Below are 20,535 nucleotides of genomic sequence, written 5' to 3'. Positions count from 1 at the left end.
CAGTTGGATCCTTGAATACCTGCGCATTATCCAAAGGACAAGTTAGGTTTTTATTCACACAAGAAACAGCCGCATCGACAGATGGGACCCCCCACTCCTTGGTGAAACTTTCCTCCACAGGATAATGCATGGAAAACCTCTTGGGAGGAGTAAACAGTTTATCGGGATGTCCCCAATCCTCATACATCAACTTATCCATTAAAGGATGAATTGGGAAGGAATAAGCAGTCTGAGGGGCTTTCCTGACTCCCAGGGAAGAAACAGAGGACGTAGCGACTTCAGCAGCAGGCATTCTGAATGTGGTACGCACCAATTCAGTATAATACTGCACCTGCTTTCTGAGTGCCTGGGAGGAGGGGACTATCTCCTCTTCCTCTGACTCATCCGACTGCTCATGATCCCTATCCAAAGATAGGGATCCCTCCTCATTTTCAGAAGAACCATCCGAGAGAGGGATTTCAGCAGAGGGAGGGGATCTACCCCTTTTCCTGCTATCTTTTAGGGAAGCAGAAATAAAATTCATGATTCTTCCTTCAAAACCCTCCAATGTAGCCCTAAGGGAGTCCTCAGTGACATAAACCGGGGCTGCGACATTAGGAGAGGCTGCAAAACCTGACAGGGGCACCGACTCATCTTGAGAGGCTGGCTCCAGTCTTGCAGAGGGGGATGGTAATTTACAGGCACTTTTGGAACCCCTGGACCTAGGCGGTGACTTGCCAGTGCTCTTATTACCTCCACCTGAGACCCTCTTACGAGGAGACATAGTACTAGGCTACAAAGCAGAGGTACTAGTACAAGTGCGATCACTGTTGCGCTTAAAGTCTCACAATAAATAAATATATGCTTAAACTGCACAACCTGATGCTGAGTAGGTGTCTTAAGGTTTGCCTGGATCCAATCCCCACGGATGCTTACTGCCCACAGCTCCTGTGTCTCCAGTTACAGTCCCCTGACGCTCTGGGCTTTTAAAACTGCCGCCTGGCGCCTGCGCAGTACAGCGCCGTGCACACTGACGTGCACGGCTCGCAACCACACCCCCCCTCCTCCATTAGGCCGGGAGCGCGCCCGGCACGCATGCACGCGCCCGCGCACGTGCACGAGGACCGCGGAATCCGGGGGGGAGGAGAACCCAAAACGGAGCAGCGTGGGACCCCTGAACTGCGTGGGACCCCTGTTTACCTTCATCTGTGGCAGGGACTGCAATGGAGACGTGAGTTAGCTGGAGAAACCAGGCTTTCACTGAGCGTGTGTATTGAAAGGCATGTAAGTATGCATCAGGCTGCTCTTACTCCCTCTAGTGGTGGAAACCAGGTAAGACATACAACTACTCACAATGAAGAAATCCATTCATATATTTAAATATACAGGATGACTTCCCTTACCTGTCCCCGCCGCAGGAATTGCTGAACCAGACCAATTCCAGCCTTCACCCATCACGGCGGGTATTGTTAGCCAACCTTCAGGTATATCTGGGGCTCTTACGGGAAGAACCTCCCACCTGGGCCATGTAAAAAGCTCTGCCAGAAACTTTCGTGCGCTCTGTATAAACAGTACACTAAGTCTGGTTTTCCCAGAGCCCAGTCTTCCAATGGAGAGGACTTACAGGCAAAACCTCGCTTCTTCGGCAGACGAGGCCCGGGTACCATACCATCTTGGGAGTCAAATATCGGCCCGAGGTATGGATCCGGTTTGTTGTAGCCCTTCGCCCCTCGCAAGTTTTACGTGACCATCACCCAGACACTGGCGAAAAAACTGAGGTGCCTCCCAAATGGGAGGGGTTATATAGGGGAGGAATTCTCCTCAATTAGGGTCAACCAGTGTCCAATCACCAGAGGTGCCTATATAACCCACTATGTAATGAAGCTCCTGTGTCCCGTGATGTATGATCAAGAAAGTATGTTTTTGGGTTGTAAGAATAATCTGAATTACCCAAAGAAACCTCACACACACACATGAGTGGAGCATAAAAAAAATCCAAAACACTTTCATGGTCAAGAAGGGACCTACAAAACCAGTAATGCAAGACAAGATTGCTCGCCACTTAACCACTTGACCTCCGGAAGGTTTTTCTCCCTTCATGACCAGGCCATTTTTGCTATTCAGCAATTTCAACATATGAAACACTGTATGCAAATAAAAGTTATATAATTTTTTCACTTAAAAAAGCTTTTTTTTGGTGGAATTTGATCACCACTGGGTTTTTTATTTTTTGCTGTATAAACAAAAAAAGATGAAACATTAAAAAAAAAAAAAGAAAGGATATTTTCTACTTTCTGTTATAGAACATAGTTAAGTTATATAGTAAGTGAGGTCGAAAAAAGGCGCAAGTCCATCAAGTCCAGCCTATTTCCAACATAGCCAATAAAATCACATTTCTTCATAGATTTAGGCCAACTGTATTCTGCTACATGTCTTTGGTAATAAAACTCCCAATAAAAATCCAAAGAAATGCAGGTAGGTTAATTGGCTTCTGTCCAAAATTGGCCCTAGTATATGAATGGGGACCTTGGATTGTGGGCTCCTTGAGGGTAGGGTCTAGGGGTGCAACCGATCGGCACCGATCCGTGATCCGAACGGGTCACCCCGCTCAGATCGGCACGCGCCACGATCCGTGGAGCGCTTCGCGGTCTCGGCCTTAGGAAAGGTCACGGCTTCGGCCTAGTTCCAGAGGGGCGGCCATCTTGGTGCACCCGTCTGCGTTTACAATGTGATTGCTCCGTCTCTCCCCTCTCTGTACTGATCTGTACAGTGGAGGGGAGAAATCGGATGGCAGCAGCGTTGTGGGCTACATCTGTAGAGCCCACAGCGCTGCTCTGTGACATGTACAGTCACAGCCATTCCTGCAATTCCCTGCTAATACTCTGCAATACCCTGCCAATACTCTGCAATACCCTGCCAATACTCTGCCAATACCCTGCCAATACTCGCCAATACCCTGCCAATACTCTGCAATACCCTGCCAATACTCTGCCAATACCCTGCCAATATTCTGCCAATACCCTGCCATTACATTGGGGGATTACAGTGGGGAGGGGGATGTATATTACAGTGGGGGGGGGGTGTGGATATTACAGTGGGGGAGATTGTGGATATTACAGTGGAGACTATATGGTGGTGGAATTTTCACAGGTTTTTGCAAATTCAATTATTTTCTGATCTGAAAAATGATCCGATCCGTGACTCTGATCCGAGGAATGATCCGATCCGTGAGTTTTTGATCCGTTGCACCCCTAGTAGGGACCAATGTGAGTGTGCAATGTACAGGGATAGGGACAATTGTAGACACTCACTCAGGTTGAACTGGATGGACTGGTGTCTTTATTCAATCTTACTAACTATGTAACTATGTAAGTGTATATTAATTGGTTTGTGTGATGATTACAGCATCTACAAACTATGGTACGTACAGGTGCATCTCATACAATTTTAATATCATCAAAAAGTTTTATTTCAGTAATTCAATTAACAAAATGAAACTCATACAGAGTGGTATATGTCAAGCATTTCTTTCTTTTAATTTTGACGATTATGACTTACAGCTAGTGAAAACCCAAAAAATAGAATATTACATGAGGCCAATAAAAAAAAAAAAGGATTTTGAATACAGAAATGTTGGCTTACTGAAAAAGTATGTCCATGTACAGTATAGTATGCACTCAATACTTGGTCAGGGCTCTTTTTGCATGAATTTCTGTATCATTCACCATGGCTTGGAGGCGATCTGTCTGTGGCACTGCTAAGGTGTTATGGAAATCCATGTTTCTTTGATAGTGGCTTTGAGTTCATCTGCATTGTTGGGTCTGGTGTCTCTCATCTTGCTCTTAACAATACCCTACAGATTCTCTATGGAGTTTAGGTCAGAAGAGTTTGCTGGCCAATCAAGCACATGATTATTAAACTAGGTATTGGTACTTTTGGCAGTGTGGGTAGGTGCCAAGTCCTGCTGGAAAATGAAATCAGCATCTCCATAAAGCTGGTCAGCAGAGGGAAGCATGAAGTGCTCTAGAATTTTCTGGTAGAGGGCTGCTCTGATTTTGGACCTGATAAAACACAGTGGACCAACACCAGCAGATGACATAGCTCCCCAAATCATCATAGGCTGTCGAACATTGTCCTTATCATTTGGAAATTAAGGTCTCAGAGTCTTGAGAAAGAGTGGAGAGTCACAGAATCCAAGTCGCAATAGAGGTCCAGTGTGAAGTTTCCACAGTCAGTGAGGATTTGGGGAGCCATGTTCCTATTTTAACTATCCATGTATCTGTTTTAACTGTAGCTCTAATGAAGGGGAGTTTCTTCTGATCTCCAAAATGTGTTGGCTGCTCTTTAGTTTAAACCAGGGGTCTCCAAACTATGGCCCTCCAGTTGTTCAGGATCTACAATTCCCATCATGCCTAGTCAAGTATGTGAATGTCAGAGTTTTACAATGCCTCATGCAACGTGTAGTTCCGCAACAGCTGGAGGGCCATAGTTTGGCGATCGCTAGTGTCTACCAATAAATTAGTTTGGACTCTTTTTTTCATTTGGTCTAATTCAAATTCCATTGGTGCATCCTTTGAATTCTCCTGTCACTCATCAACGGACATAGATTTGAGCCCACTAGCTATAAGAAAATCAAACTAATGTTCTATTAGTGCATGGCCAGCTTTAGTGGGAATAAGGCTAGAGCTGCTAACCCTTTGTTTCTTTTGGAATACAGATAATCTCGGGGCAGTTTCTCAGTGATAAGTGTGTGAAGATCTACGTAGAGGTTGAGCTGTTTGGATTACCTGGGGATCCCAAGCGGAAATACAAAACAAAATTAAGTTCAACTGCCAACTCTATTAACCCTATATGGAAAGAAGAGCCATTTGTGTTTGAAAAGGTACAATTTCTGCAATGTGTTTTTTGTTATGCATGAAATTCAGTTGTGCCAGATTGCTGCCTTTAATAAGGTAACTAGTAGTAACTATTAGTGTATAAAGTACCTCTGCGCCAACCACCTTGACAAGGGGAATAGAGGGATGCTGCAAACACTGAAGGGAGCTTCACCTGCTCCCTGGGCAATATCGATTAAGTGGTTTTAGTGTTGCGCAAATGGGGGAATACAAGCAAGGAGGGGAAAGGGGGGGGGGGGAAGGGGGAGAAAGAGAGGGAAGGAGAAAAGAAAAAGGGGAAGGGGAAGAAAGGGCAGGGAGGGGGAAGGGGAACAGATGAGTATGCAGGTAAAGGATAAAAGGGTAAAGGTCAAAAAGTGCTAGTGTAAAATTATATGTGTCTGGGTGTGCACAAATCCTTGTTCGGTACGTGCTAAACTAAAATAAATGTTAGAGAGTGGCAATCAAATATAGATTCTGATAGAGTGCCATACAAATAAAAACTCCCAGTAATGCATGAATGCCTGAAACAATAGACATACAAATCGTGGGTGCTGTACAAAACTGCAATAAAATATGCTGACAATAAATGAGTATATAACTTATGGTGATAGTCCAAAATATATGACTAAAAGTGTACAGTGAGAATAATCACATAAGCACAATCCCATGTGACATGCCAAGTGGAAAAAACACAGATATCAATCAATCCAATATAACAAAATGCATGTTCCATGCGGTGTTTATAAAGTGCCAAGTGAAAAAAATACAGATAACAATCAATCCAATATAACAAAATGCATGTTCCATGCGGTGATTCTAAAGTGCAAATAGTGCTAGCAGCAAAAAAACGTTACAACACAAGTGAAATGATAAACACATAAAAATAAGGTGCTGGTAATCAGTCTGGGATATTCAGTCCTGTGGACGTGCTGTGTTCTAAGGGGAAGCACTAGCTTTGAACTTCAGTGATCCATGCAGGCATACATGTGCAGTGACTTAATCCTTCTATTTATTCAATACGTGGATGGATGTGCCCTTACCTCACGGCTGTGAGGTTACAGCCTTAATAGTATAGGTGGGTAACTGGCTCCTGTTCCTGGGATAGGTATGCCTCACGGCTGTGAGGTTACAGCCTTAATAGTATAGGTGGGTAACTGGCTCCTGTTCCTGGGATAGGTATGCCTCACAAGATAAAGAGATAATGTCCCATAGTGTAGTAGTTTCAACCAATTGAATATTATTTAAGTATAGTGACAGGGTACTCACATTCTGAGTGAATAAAAACTGCAGTAATAGAGCAACAAGCAGAGTAACGAACGGTGCGTTCCAATGTCCTTCCTAGTGTCTCTCTCACTTCCTTCCTTGCGCATTCGTCACCGTCACGTGACTTCTTCAGGCAAAATCATTTCCCTTTTATACCTCTTTAAGGATCATTGCAAAATGGCAAATTTAGAAAAAAGTGCAAACAAATTAAACAACAAATTACAAGTTACAAACATAGTTACTTACCACTGATATCCTGCATTTGACATAGAAAAGTGACGTCAGAAAAAGACCTTATGGTTTACTGACTCATAACTAGGGATAAGCTCAGATTTGGTCCGAACTTGGGGTCAAACAAACCCAGGGAATGGCTTGGTATATGCAGGCTATATTAAGTTAATAATGTTACTAGTATCCCTGCCAATGTTATTAGTATCACTGCCCCTTTGCTACATTTCTATATTGGGTCAATATTGTGGTTCTAATATGGCTGTATGAACATACAGTATTAAATCAATGATGTCATTAGCATCTCTGCCCCTTTGTTTACATGCAATGGTGGAAGTGAAGAGCTTCCTTCTGGATTTGATCCAAACCCAAGTTTTGACCAAACCCAAGCTATTCCCGACTCACTACCTCTGCTGGAAGCCTATTACAAACATCAACTACTTTTTCAGTAAATATCATATTTTCTAAGGTTAGTTTTGCTAATTTCCTGCAGTCTCTCTTGATATGTTTCATACATCAGACCCACCATTTTTATTGCTTGTTTCTGTACTATTCTGTCTTATCAGTATTTTTTTGTAAAGCTGGCCATGGATGGGTAGTATTTCGAACGGAAGTTCTTCGGAAAACAAGATTATCAAATTGACATGCATTTTCTACTCAGTGACAAGAAAATTCAAAGGAGAAGGATAGAAATGTGGCATTAGTTTGGTAAAGTCTATTCATTCCACAATCAAGTGTACACACAACCGGACTTTTTGACAGCAAAGGTGCAACGGAACAAATCTGCCGGACATTCGGACAATTCGATCGTGTGTGGGCTTCATCAGACCTTTGCTGTCTAAAATCAGACAGAATTTAGATTTAGAACATGTTTCAAATCTTTCTGACGGACTCGAGTCCGGTCGAAAATTCCATTAGTCTGTATGCTAGTCTGACGGATGAAAACCGACACTAGGGCAGCTATTGGCTACTGGCTATGAATTTCCTTATTCTAGTCTGGTCGTACGTCATCACTTGTGATTGTGTGTGGCCAAGTCCGTTCATTCGGAAAGTCCGTCAGAACTCCACTGAAAAGACCATCGGACCTAGTCTGCCGGAAAGTCCGGTCATGTTTACGTGGCATTAGAAGCAAACAAAATCTTTACAATGACAAACGAATGTCCTGTCAATTATAAGTATTCTATCCATCTATGGCCAGCTTTAGTGAGGTCTCCAGAACTGGACACAGCATTCTAAATGAGGTCTAACTAAAGATAGGGAATGAAGACTTCCTTCCTGCTGTTGGTGATCTCTGCACCCCAGAACTCTATTCGCTTTCCCAGCTGCATGCCCGACTGTAGCTGTTTGCTCAGTTACTTCTCATGGTGGAGTTTCTGTTCTGACTTTCTTTTGTGGCCAATCATATTGCCTTTAGTTTAAAGCTATAGAAGGCAGCTTCTCTATGGACTGTAGCTTGAGGTACAGTTCATACCATAGAAACCCAGTCTGGATGCGTTCCGGATGCTTTTCTGCTTGCGCGTTTTTGATGTGTTTTTGTGCATTTTTTATGTGTTCCAGTGATTTTCTCCCTCTTTTTTTTTCTTCACCTTAAATAAGGACTTGTTTATTTCATTGTGTTTCGATGCATTGAGGTGTGTTTTTGATTAGTTTTACTGCGTTCAGTTCAGAAAAAATGCAGCATATTCTACTTTTTTTTTCTGGAACTGGAATGCACTGAAACTGACCACACTGGTGTGAACTATGCCATTGAAAACCATATAGCTTACTATCCAATGTGTTTTTGATGCAGAAAGAAAAAGACACTGGACTGCATGTGCAACTGTCCATGAGGCACAATGTTATGGTACGAATGATGTGGGTCCTCCAACCAATGAATTTTTGGACTGGAGCCAGAAAATATATAAAGGCCTTTTGTATGGCTTTGTATATAAAAATACCAATTACCACAGTTATGTATTGCTTACAAAATAATAGTAGTAGAGCTTTGTACCATGTTAGCTATCAATTAATGCAGACAGTTTGGACTTTAAATGATACCATTAATTGGCAACTTAATTGAAGTATAGCCAAAGATTTTTTGCCCACATGAGTGCACTTATTTCTGCACTTCTGTGACTCAGATTCGACTGACAGCAGGCTAATGTCTGCTGTCAGCTGACATCAAAGTGCCACTCCAATCTCTGGAAGGATCCCAACTTTAAGGTCAGGATCCACCCAGATGACTGATTGGCAGCTGGCTCAGCCTGTAAGCATTCCACTGTGAGCCTGAGCCAGTTGCTGCTACCTCCTCCACAGCCCAGAGCTCCATTGAGTATCCATTGAGCGCTCCATTGACTGTCAATCACTCCTGTCTGCTCAGTAAAGATCAAGAACTGAGTAATCAGTGGTCATGCAGTCGATCAGTTCTCACTCTTACAACCAGCATGGGACCGATATAGGTGAGTAAGTGTGTTTGTTTTTGGATTTCCCACACTGCAAGCTTTCAAAAAAATTTTACAGAATTATATAATGCCTGAATAAGAAACCTAAAGTGCCCATACAACTTGCATTTTTAATAACTTAGGATACCAAATAACAATATCACTCCAAACTTTCCATGTTAAATACTTAAAAATATTTTTACCTATAAATGGTGCAAATACACACTCTGGCTTGATATAAGCTTTCCTACAACCCCTTGTACAGCAACTTTTAGAAATGGAGAGGGAAGATCAGCACTCTCAGGTAGTAAAAGCTCTATTGCTTTTCCTAATGCTTTCAATCCACTTCTGGATGGCCCGCTGTATATATATACATCATTACTTTGATGTTATTTATCGTGGTTATGGCAGCAGTAGTATTTTTTAACCAGTGGCCGATTCTCGTTCACATAAAAGTGGTCCCAGCGATGGATTCACCACACTATCACTTTTATAGACAGCAGGAGTGGTACCATATGACATATTAGGTATCTATTTGCTCGGCGTAACATCATCTTTCACATCATACAAAAAAATTGGGCTAACGTTACTGTTTTTTTTTTTAATTCATGAAAGTGTATTTTTTCCCAAAAAATTGCATTTGAAACACTGCTGTGCAAATACAGTGTGACATAAAAAATTGCAATGACCGCCATTTTATTCTCTAGGGTCTCTGCTAAAAAAATATATATATATACACTGTATATATAATGCTTGGGATTCTAAGTAATTTTCTAGCAAAAAATAAAATTTAAACTTGTAAACAACAAATGTCAGCAAAAAAAAGGCCTGGTCCTTAACTGCTTAACAATACATACATGCTTACAGAGGGAGTGAACATACAGATGATTTTATTAATGTGCTGCTGTTCCTTCATTGTGAAAAAAGCTATTTAATTATTTGCAGTGGAAAAAGAGGTTGAAAGTTTAAACTGCTTTCCTGGTTAATTATTAATCTTTTAAACTCTCCTTTCCCCTCTCATGAACATGCTATGAAAAGTTTGAAATACATTTTTTCTATTTTCATTACATAATATATTTTAGACCCAATGTGCTGATTTCTGGTTCTGTGAGTTTCTCTGTGCAAAGCAGGAATACCATGGCTGTTGGGGGGGACCAGCAGAGTACTGTAAATACATATTTTTTATAAATTGCAAATCATATACAGTATCTCACAAAAGTGAGTATACCCCTCATATTTTTTTAAATATTTTATTATTTCTTTTCATGTGGCAACACTGAAGAAATTACACTTTACTGCAATGTAAAGTAGTGAGTGTACAGCTTGTATAACAGTGTAAATGTGCTGTCCCCTCAAAATAAATCAACACACAGCCATTAATGTCTAAACCGCTGGCAACAAAAGTGAGTACACTCCTAAGTGAAAATGTCCAAATTGGGCCCAAAGTGTCCATATTTTGTGTGGCCACCATTATTTTCCAGAATAGGACAAAGACAAGGTGCACCAGACTCAGTGCAGTATTAAAGTATTCATTTAATAAGACAACACAAGCCAAATGGCTACTCACAAAAAGGAAATGATATCAGGCACATGAGTAAAGGGTGCAGGGGTCAGGGTCACTCTGCGGTCCGAGCTGCTCTCTGTGTGGTAAGAGGCTGGCCTGGTCACAGTATATATGGATGGTATGCCGCTGGAGGATGAAGTGGTGGTGAAATGGCGTTGAGGCCTCTGTGAATGCCCAGGAGGTTGGAAAGCCAGTATGCTGCAGTTCTCTATGGAGAACGACAACCGGAACACAGAACCCGAAGTGCAAGTCAGCGTGGAACGCAAGCTACACGGATCGGAAGTGACATTTTTCAGTGGCCGATCAGATGACGCAATCTACTAGTAGATCTGATAAAACAGTGGAGACTGTGAAATGCGTTTGCCACCGAAAAACACCACTTCCGTTTCATGTAGCTTGCGTTTGAGGGGACAGCACGTTTACACTGTTATACAAGCTATACCCTCACTACTTTACAGTGTGTTTAAAATATTTTTATTGAATTTATAGAAAAGAAAACACTTAATTTCATAACATGACATTCAAAGATCACAACATACACGATTATATAACATGACCTTCAAAAATCACGTATACATTAAAATACTAAAGTATATAAATCACATAATATTCCCATCCCCCAAAATATACTGTACATGCAATTCTAAGGTTCCCCAACCACATTTTTAAGAGAAAGAGGAGATAGATTACCCCCTTCACCCAATAAAAAACAAAACAAAAAAACCCTCCCTCCCCTTTAGAAAATTTTAAGGAACTTTAGCTTTTATATATATATATATATATATATATATATATATATACATCACCCCCATCTTCGAAGCCAATCAAACACAAAAAAAAGCATAACCACGCCCCTTTTTAACCATAAAACCTAAAGTGTTATAAACTATTTAATTAAGGGGTCTAGAGATGGCTGCAAAAAGCCCCCATCCTAGTTCTCTTTGTACCCACCCCTCTTTTCTTCCCCAATCTATTTATAACCCCTTCCTTCCCCCTTCAGACTCCACACCCCCAGTGCACTACAAACAATTAACTCTTCCCCCTGATTCACAGTTGGCTTGTGTGTTAATTTAATTAATTTATTTGAAGGGTGAATCTAGGGACAGAATATATACATATACCACCTATTTCACCTTAAAGTTTTGTGTTCTCATACCCTCCAAAAAAACTCCTTTTTCTTTTTTTTACTACTTTACATTGTAGCAAAGTGTAATTTCTTCAGTCTTGTCACATGAAAAGATGTAATAAAATATTTACAAAAATATAAGGGGTGTACTTACTTTTGTGAGATTCTGTATATTGGTATTTAATTGGTGCACTTTTACATAGATTAATTCATTTAGGTTATTATGCTGCACTTTATAAAAAAAAATATGTGTTGTATTGATGTGGGAAAGCATAGCAGCAATAATTAATCATTTGTCTGGCATTGAGTCACTGAGTGGTAGCAAGGGAAATACTTTTGTTTTTTAGGGTGCTAACCCCCACATGTGATGCTAAGCTTCTGTGATTGAAAGAACTGAAACCCAATAAATAAAAAGAAGAAAGCCAGGGACAGTGAGGCTGAGGAACAAGATGATGCTGGATGGCCCCTTGTCAGGAAATGAGGCGGGTTCTATCTGCCTTGTTGCAGCTTCTAAAATTTTAATTCAATTAAATAAAATGATTTGATGGGAGCAGCACAATAGGAGTCTGGAAATAAAATCATAGGAACTAAAGGCTGCGACCCAATAAAAAAGTTTTAAAAATAATCCGTTTACAACACAGTGGATGGTGAGGACATTCTGCTGACCTGTATATAGTTGGCCAAACATGTTTTAACATCATGAGAAAAACACTTTTCAACTATTTTGGAGGTTAGGGTCACGGTGAAGGGTTTTATGCTTTCCATCAGCTAGCAGAATTTTCTGAGTGGCTTGTATTGGCAGATGTTAAGGGAACTGCAATATATTGCTTCTGCAAAAATATTCTAGACAGTTACTTATTGAGAAGACTCCATAAGTAGCATCAATGATCACTAAAAGGTACTGACGATATGAAGAATTCAATTAAAATAAACAAGAAATTTCATAATGTGCCCTTGTGTCTTCAATATACTTGTGACACCATCTTTTATAGGAAGGGAGCTACGTCAGGGCAGCACAGTGGTGTAGTGGTTCGCACTCTCACCTAGCAGTAAAATGGGTCACAGGTTTGAATCCCAACCACGACGCTACCTGCCTGGAGTTTGCATGTTCTCCCTGTGCCTGCGTGGGTTTCCTCCCACACTCCAAAGACATTCTGTTAGGTTAATTGGCTTCTGTTCAAAATTGGCCCTAGTATACAAATGTGAGTTGGGGACCTTGGATTGTTCGCTCCTTGAGGGTAGGGACCAATGTTAGCATGCAATGTATGTGTGGAGCGCTGTGTAAATTGACAGCACTATATGGGTACCTTAAATAAATAGGGATAATTGTAGACACTCACTTAGGTTGAACTGGATGGGCTGGTGTTCAGCCTTACTAACTATGTCACCTTTGTGTTCTTGCTGTTTCCAGATTCTTATGCCGGAGATAGCTTCTCTAAGAGTTGCTGCATTTGAGGAAGGAGGGAAGTTCATTGGTCATCGAATCATTCCAATTAATGTGATCAGATCAGGTATTCCAAATGCTTATGGCTATATATCCAAATAGGCTTACAAAATTCAGAAATATATTTAAAAGTACAGTTTAAATTCATGGATTTTTTGGCACCGGTCCTTGACTTTCAAACAGGTTTTATTAATTTGTACTGAAGGTGATTTACAATGAAAGTTGCTATCAGAGTCAGGTGCATAATTAGTGCAAGTCAGTTTAACTCTTATTTAGCAAAATGTGAAAATGGTGGATCACTCTTGAGAGGGAGTTTGACAGGTGGTGAGGAGGAGATGCCACTTATTTTAACTCCTAGAAGCCCATACCACTGCTCTACAACCATGTACATTGCAGTTGCGGTGCAGCACCATTCACTTAAAGGGGAATCATTTACAGTGGGCAGAATTTTGCCACACTGCAATGCAAAACACTGAACCTGTGGCAGTATATACCCCTGCAGGATGGGGTATATACTGCCTTTGCAGCTTCGGAGGAGCGGTTGAGGGGTGAGTAAAAATGCAGCTCAACCATATGGTTTTAGTTTTCCCCCACCCACGTATGTGAACTAAGCCTCCGTGTGACCCCACAAAAGCAGAGCAGGACAGCCAGCTAGGCTGATTTTGCAAACATTTGCAACAGCTGGATTTTTTTTTTTAATAGAGCCTGTCAACCATTTTAACAACAATCATCCCATAAGATTATATTATTATTATTATTATTATTATACAGGATTTATATAGCACCATTACAATACAGTTACAGTTACAATACAAATCAATACAGGAGGAATCAGAGGGCTCTGCTTATTAGAGTTTACAATCCAGGAGGTAATATCTGCATTTAACAGTTTTAACCACCTCAATACAGGGCACTTACACCCTCTCCCTGTCCAGACCAATTTTCAGCTTTCAGCGTTTTGAATGACAACTACTTAGTCATGTAACACTGTACCCATATGAAACTTGTGTCCCCTTTTCCACACAAATAGAGCTTTCTTTTAGTGGTATTTAATCACTAGTGTTTTATTTTTTATTTTTAACAAAGTTGTCAATTTATAAGATATTTCTAACACATAGCATGTATATAGCAAAAATTACACCCCAAAATACATTCTGCTACTCTTCCCGAGTATGGCGATACCACATGTGGAGGACTTTTACACAGCCTGGCCACATAGAGAGGCCGAACATTGAAGTAGAACCTTCAGGCGAGCTAGGAGCATAAATTACACCTCATTTCATTCCTACCTATCACACTTTTGAAGGTTCTTGAGCACCAGGACAGTCAAATTACCCACAAAATGACCCCATTTTGGAAAGCAAACACCCCAATGTATATTCTATGAGGCATGGGCTGCAAATAGGTACTCGGGTACTCTGATGGGCTGCAGATAGATACTCGGGTACTCTGATGGACTGGTGACAGGTACTCGGGTACTCCAATGGGCTGGTGACAGGTACTTGGGTACTCCGATGGCCTGGTGACAGGTACTGGGGTACTCTGATGGCCTGGTGACAGGTACTCTGATGGCCTGGTGACTGGTATTCGTGTACTCTGAAGGGCGGTGATAGGAACTCAGGTACTCATATGGACTGTGACGGGTACTCAGATGAACTGTGACAGGTACTCAGGTACTCATATGGACTTTGACAGATACTCAGATGAACTGTGACAGGTACCCGGATACTCAGACGGACTGGGACAGGTACTTGGGTACTCTGATGGACTGGGACAGGTACTCGGGTACTCTGATGGGCTGTGACAGGTACTCAGGTACTCTGATGGGCTGCGACAGGTACTCGGGTACTCTGATGGGCTGGGACAGGTACTCGGGTACTCTGATGGACTGGGACAGGTACTCGGGTACTCTGATGGACTGGGACAGGTACTCGGGTACTCAGATGGACTGGGACAGGTACTCGGGTACTCTGATGGACTGGGATAGGTACTCAGGTACTCTGATGGACTGTGACAGGTACTCGGGTACTCAGATGGGCTGGTCAATCAGTGTGATTGGTGTACACTGTAAGCGGTAACGAGATGTCACCGCAATCTCCTCCTCACACACAATCGGTGTGGGAGGAGGAGAGACCGGTAACATCTCGTTACCGTGGTTTGTTTACATTTAGTGATTGGCTGTGCTATCTAACTATCACAGCCGATCAGGTGGGTAAACAGCCGGCCAATGGCTGTTTACCAGCGTCGGTGATGAGCGGTGTTCCTGGGAACATGCCACCACCGACGTGCACGCGCCATGCACAGTGGGGGTGGAACCACCTGTGATCGCCCGTGACTTCATCACGGCTGATCACGTGGTAAACAGCCATGCCCAATGGCTGTTCACCCCCCTCGGTGGCAAGCGGTGTCTCCGTGACGCGCCGCCACCGAAGGAACAGAGATGCGCATGCATGATCACGTGCATTCCCTGTTTAAATGGGAGGCCGTCAAGAGCCGCGCTGCCTGCCCGTCATTTGACAGCCGGCGGTCGGCAACCAGTTAATGCATGTTGCTTACCTGTTCAAGCCTCCCATTCATAGATATTCAAAAGCCCTGAGACTGCTGCAGGGCATTGCTATCTTGGATGTAATGTCAACAACCCTATCAGATGCAGAGTTGTCACCTATCAGATGCAGAGTCAATGCACCCTTTAAAATGCTGCATCTCTAGGCACTCCATTCTAAAATATAAAACATTAAACTAAAAGTTTTACCTAGGGACGTCACTAGAAATCACAGCGCCCCATAGCAAAATGTTGTATGCCCCCCCTGCAAACAGCCCCCCCCCCACAAAAAAATTAACTAATGCCTTTGAACAACAGATTACCACACTCATATGGCACAGTACCCAGGCAACAGCTTATATTAATTTCGAACAACAAAACAAAAATTTGCCAATAAAATCTACAGGTTACCATCGGTACATTATAGTGTACGTTTTTTTTCAAGTTTTGCACCCCCACAACTAACGCCCCAGGGCTTGTGGGAAAGAGGCGCTTGTCCCCATCTGCACGGGGACAAGGTGCTTTTCCAGGCACTGTGCAAAACAGATGACAGTCTGTCTCTCGTTCCCTTCCTACCTCCTGTCCAGACTCCAGAGACCCTCATGTGCCGAAAACGATGTCCCTTCACAAGCGCGCTCGAGCGTTCTGCCCCGCCCACTCTGCTTTCTGCTCCTGCCTCCTGCTGCATGTGTCGAGACACGGCCGGACTCGTGGGGCCCGGGAGGCTTAACAGTAAACTTACATTACTCATCCCCACCGGGCATAGTTGCCAACATTGTAAAAAAATTATAGGGACACTTTTTTTGTCTGTGGGTAGTCTTATTATAATGGTTAGAGCCTGAGATGAAGAAGGGATGAAGGGAGAAACAAAGGAAGAAAGAGAGAGAGAGAAAGGAAGGAAAAAAGAGGAATGGAGGGACAGCAGGCCCAGATCCTACACCACAATAGAAATATGTGTATTCCAGAAAGTTTAACAATAAGCAGATAAAGATACGCCAAACACCTGGTGTTAGAGCTTCAATCATCCTGGCACCATGGTTGTTATTGTGTCAGGGTGATTGAAGCGCATTATTTCTATTATTACATTGTAATAGAAAATGAATTAGTTCAACTCACCATAATGCAGATTCAGAATCAGTGGGAGCTCTGAGCATGTCACTTGCTACGTCGACTGCCACCAGTGGCCATCAGGTGTCCCCAGCGGAGTGCTTCCTTACATCTCAGGTGTCTCCAGTGGAGTGCTTCCTTACATCTCAGGTGTCCCCAGGGGAGTGCTTCCTTACATCTCAGGTGTCCCCAGCGGAGTGCCTCCTTACATCTTAGGTGTCTCCAGCGGAGTGCCTCCTCCCATCTCAGGTGTCCTCAGTGGAGTGCTTCCTTACATCTCAGGTGTCCCCAGTGGAGTGCTTCCTTACATCTCAGGTGTCACTGTCCCCAGCTAGCGAAGTGCTTCCTTACATCCCAGTGCCGGAGCTCTATCTCTTTCTAATTTGTCTGGTCTTCTGGAAAATGACATTATCTCTGCCGGCCGTGGACCTCTAGCGGCGGTGAAAAATTGTGGAAAAAGGTGATATCTATTGGCAACTATTACCAGGCCCCACTCGACTGCGGGCCCCATAGAGCCTGTGTGGGTCACTATGGCGGTAGTTCCGCCACTGGTTTTACACAATGTAGCAACATCAACACATGTAGGCACATGTCGACACATGTAGGACAAAACACTTTTGAGGTGAACTATTCTCCCAAAGCAAATTCACCTCTCCCCCCCCCATAAGCTAATGTGATCCCAGTGCTGATGGACAGAGAGGGTCAAGGAAAGGGCAAAGAAGGATTCTGTGCAGGGGCCTGACGTCCTCATTAATAACATCATTGGTTGTTAGGATTCTGGTGGCTAGAGGGTTGTAATGGTGCACAATGAAATCCTATGGCTTTGTGTAACTAAAGGCAGGTTTGATCCACCTACTCACTTGTATACAATTTATGGGCAATTTTAAGGCATTTTGCAAAGGTGCCCCTGAAGAAATCTGAAGGCACCCCAGGGTGCCCTATGACCCTGGTCTAAAAAAAAATGCTCTATAGTATTCTCCTTCACTCTAACCCTGGGTTGCTATGTGAAAAGTTATATAGGGAGTAGTGATGAGCTGAATTGTCCTGGGTTTGATTCAGCAGGGTATTATGTACACCATACTCAGTCACATGGCTGGGGGGCGGTATCTGGGTGGCCCCTTATTGTTAAAGGGTGCTTTCAGATTCTGATGAGCTCCCCAACCACAGGCCACCACAGCTGCTGTCCAATGGTTTCCCATTTACCAACATAGTTATCGCTATTATGTGCAGAAATAGGGTTGGTTTGCCAGTATAGGATGGGGATGGTGCCAGGGCCAGTGAAAAAGTGAAAATAAATATGTCCATAGCAGGTGAGAGGGTTTATTAAATCATTGCATCTGATCAGATGTGTGATCCAGTGTTGGATCTGTATCTTTGAAAGCTTTTTCATTGGACATTTAGTTACATATATAGTTTGTAAGGTTGAATAAAAAACACCAGTAAATTCAGGTCAACCTGAATGTGTATGTGTGTTTATGTTACTACCATTTTCAATGTACATTGTGTTCAATGAGAAAAATGTCTAAGCCCTTGTACACACGGTCGGACATTCTGACGGAAAATGTCCGATCGGACCGTGTTGTCGGATAATCCGACTGTGTGTGGGCTCCATCAGACTGTTTCCGTTGGAATATCCGACAGACAAAGTTTTAGAGCTGGGCTATAAAACTTTCCGACAACATGATCCGATCGCGTCAGTTCCGATCGTGTGTAGAGAATTCCGATCGGACAAAGTGCCACGCATGCTCAGATCAAATTCCTAGACCAAAACTATTGGCTACTAGCCTGAACGTAGTCCCGTTGTAAAGGAATAATAACATCACTTTACGTACGATCGGATTTTCCGTCAACTTTGTCCGACCATGTGTATGCAACACAAGTTTCGGACAAAATCCAACGGATTTTGTTGTAGGAATGTCCGACCGTGTGTACAAGGGCTAAGTGATTTTTGAATTTATCTAAACTCCCCACTGACACCACCAAATGTGGGAGGGAGTTACACATCCTCACGGATGTAAAAGTAAAGAACCCCCTATGCAATTTAGGATTGAACTTCTTTTTGTCCAACTTCATTAAGTGACCGTGTGGCCGAGACCGTAGTTTAAAAAGTTTCCTCCCAATGCTAGATTCCCTATTTAATGATTTTTATATTGTGTTTTTCGATCCACTCCTAAGCGTCTTTTCTCCTGGGAGAAGAAGTTTAATGTTTTTAGTTGTTGCGCATTACTGAGGTCCGCCACCCCCTTATTAGCTTTGTCGCCCTTCTTTGGACTGTTTCCAATTCAAGGACATCCTTCCTGAGGATTGGTGACCAAAACTGGACGACATACTCAAGATGTGGCCAAACCAGTTGCTGTTATATGATTGGCTGTGGCAGATAATTTTTGGGTATAACAATACTGAGATAACCAATCTAAAAATCTGAAAAAGTTACAATACATTGAAATAAATTGTTCCCAAGATGCAGCTTGCACCTTCCAGGAGATAGTTTAGTTGGAGGTGAAAGAACTATGCTGTTTGGTAGAAAATAAATTTGCTGTGTTATTTATTAATGCAATAATGGTGTAAGTAAAAAATCTATTTGTTAACAGGTTATCACCACATGTGCCTTCGGAGTGAAAGTAATATGCCACTTACCATGCCTTCTTTGTTTGTGTACGTGGAAGTGAAAGACTACATACCAGATGCATGGGCAGGTATTACCAGTACCAATGTTCTACCATTTTTTCTGCAAACTCTCCAAACAAGTTTTATTTTGTCACGCATTCTGTATGACCTTGTAATTCAAGCTGGGAAATGATCTGCTTTGTACAGTGTTCATATGGTACCTTTATTTGGCTAGTATGGATTTCAGGCCAGAGATGCTCTGAAGCTAACCAGTATTTGTTTTCCACATTTGTTTGCAGAGCTCACTCATGCACTATCCAATCCTATAAAGGCATTCAAAGCACATGAGAAGTCATCAATAAAGATGAACAACAAAGGATCACCTGCTGATTTGGTAAGGTTACAATGAAACATAAAATTAGAAGCATCTGTCATCCTAATATAATTAGTAAAACCAACATGCACCCTTTAAATAACTTCACCCCAAGCTCAGAACAGTTGATGCAACTTTACTTAAAAGTCTTCTAGCGTTACAGTTCAATGTGATAATTTGCATTAAAAGGTTACTATGTATCCCTAGCTGGCTGCCCAGGCATACCTCCCAAAGGTAATAGTCCATTCTTGGTGTTCCCCAAGTCCAGGCTGATCTCCATATTTCCAGTGCCTCCGATGGACTGCAAGGTGCAGTAGCCCTGCTCAGTGCGAACCAAAGGACACCAAACCCAGGCTTCCCCCATATTTATATCACCAGTGGGTAGCCTGGATCCAAAAAAAAACTGAAACAGTAGTACACACAACTGTTATCTTAACTCTTATCTCCCCAGCGTATGAAAGCCGAGAAGGGGAGGAATGGGGCTGCTCTGTGCAAAACCATTTCAAAGAGCAGCTTAGTATAAAATTTTTATTATTTTAACAAAAAAAAAAAATTTATAATCACTTGATGGATTATCCTCTGTTGCGTATTCTAGTATATATATATATATATATATATATACAGTGACATTATGAAAGACCAGGTGATTGATGGATGCTATGTATCACCTTGCATGCGTTCATATGCAGGAAACTATACAGGGGTCAAGTCCTGGGGAAAAAAGTGCGGGAACTGCCACCCAAGATCCACTCTCCACCAAAAAAATCAAATAAAAAATGATACACTCATATGCACGAACGCTTCAAAAGTGGTATTTTTCATCCAATTTTCGTATTGTGTGTATGAAGCTTAACTGTTAGTACAAAAAAAAAATCTATCCTCAATAAACATATCCATGCAAATGTGAACATCATGTTCTGATCTTTATTGGGGAATGTTATTTTGTATATATAGTGTTTATGTGGTGAGTTTACACTTTTCATTGAACAGAGTTTGAATAACACG

The 20,535-nt window shown here is 42.2% G+C and overlaps 1 protein-coding gene across 2 annotated transcripts in view; it reads left to right on the top strand.

Annotated features, from left to right (window-relative positions):
• Positions 1-20,535, top strand: part of PLCB2 (phospholipase C beta 2) — a 384,423-nt gene that overhangs the window by 267,785 nt on the left and 96,103 nt on the right. For both annotated transcript variants that reach the window (XM_077464867.1, XM_077464866.1), the window contains exons 20-23: positions 4,697-4,861; positions 12,869-12,968; positions 19,142-19,246; positions 19,457-19,551. In XM_077464867.1, the coding sequence (XP_077320993.1) occupies positions 4,697-4,861; positions 12,869-12,968; positions 19,142-19,246; positions 19,457-19,551 (465 nt within the window). The remainder of the gene's footprint in view (positions 1-4,696; positions 4,862-12,868; positions 12,969-19,141; positions 19,247-19,456; positions 19,552-20,535) is intronic.

This window comes from Lithobates pipiens, unplaced genomic scaffold (genome assembly GCF_037356315.1).
Source record: "Lithobates pipiens isolate NorthernLeopardFrog02 unplaced genomic scaffold, aLitPip1_a1.2 Scaffold_30, whole genome shotgun sequence".
Taxonomy (NCBI): domain Eukaryota; kingdom Metazoa; phylum Chordata; class Amphibia; order Anura; family Ranidae; genus Lithobates; species Lithobates pipiens.
This window is presented reverse-complemented; position numbering and strand designations above follow the sequence as displayed.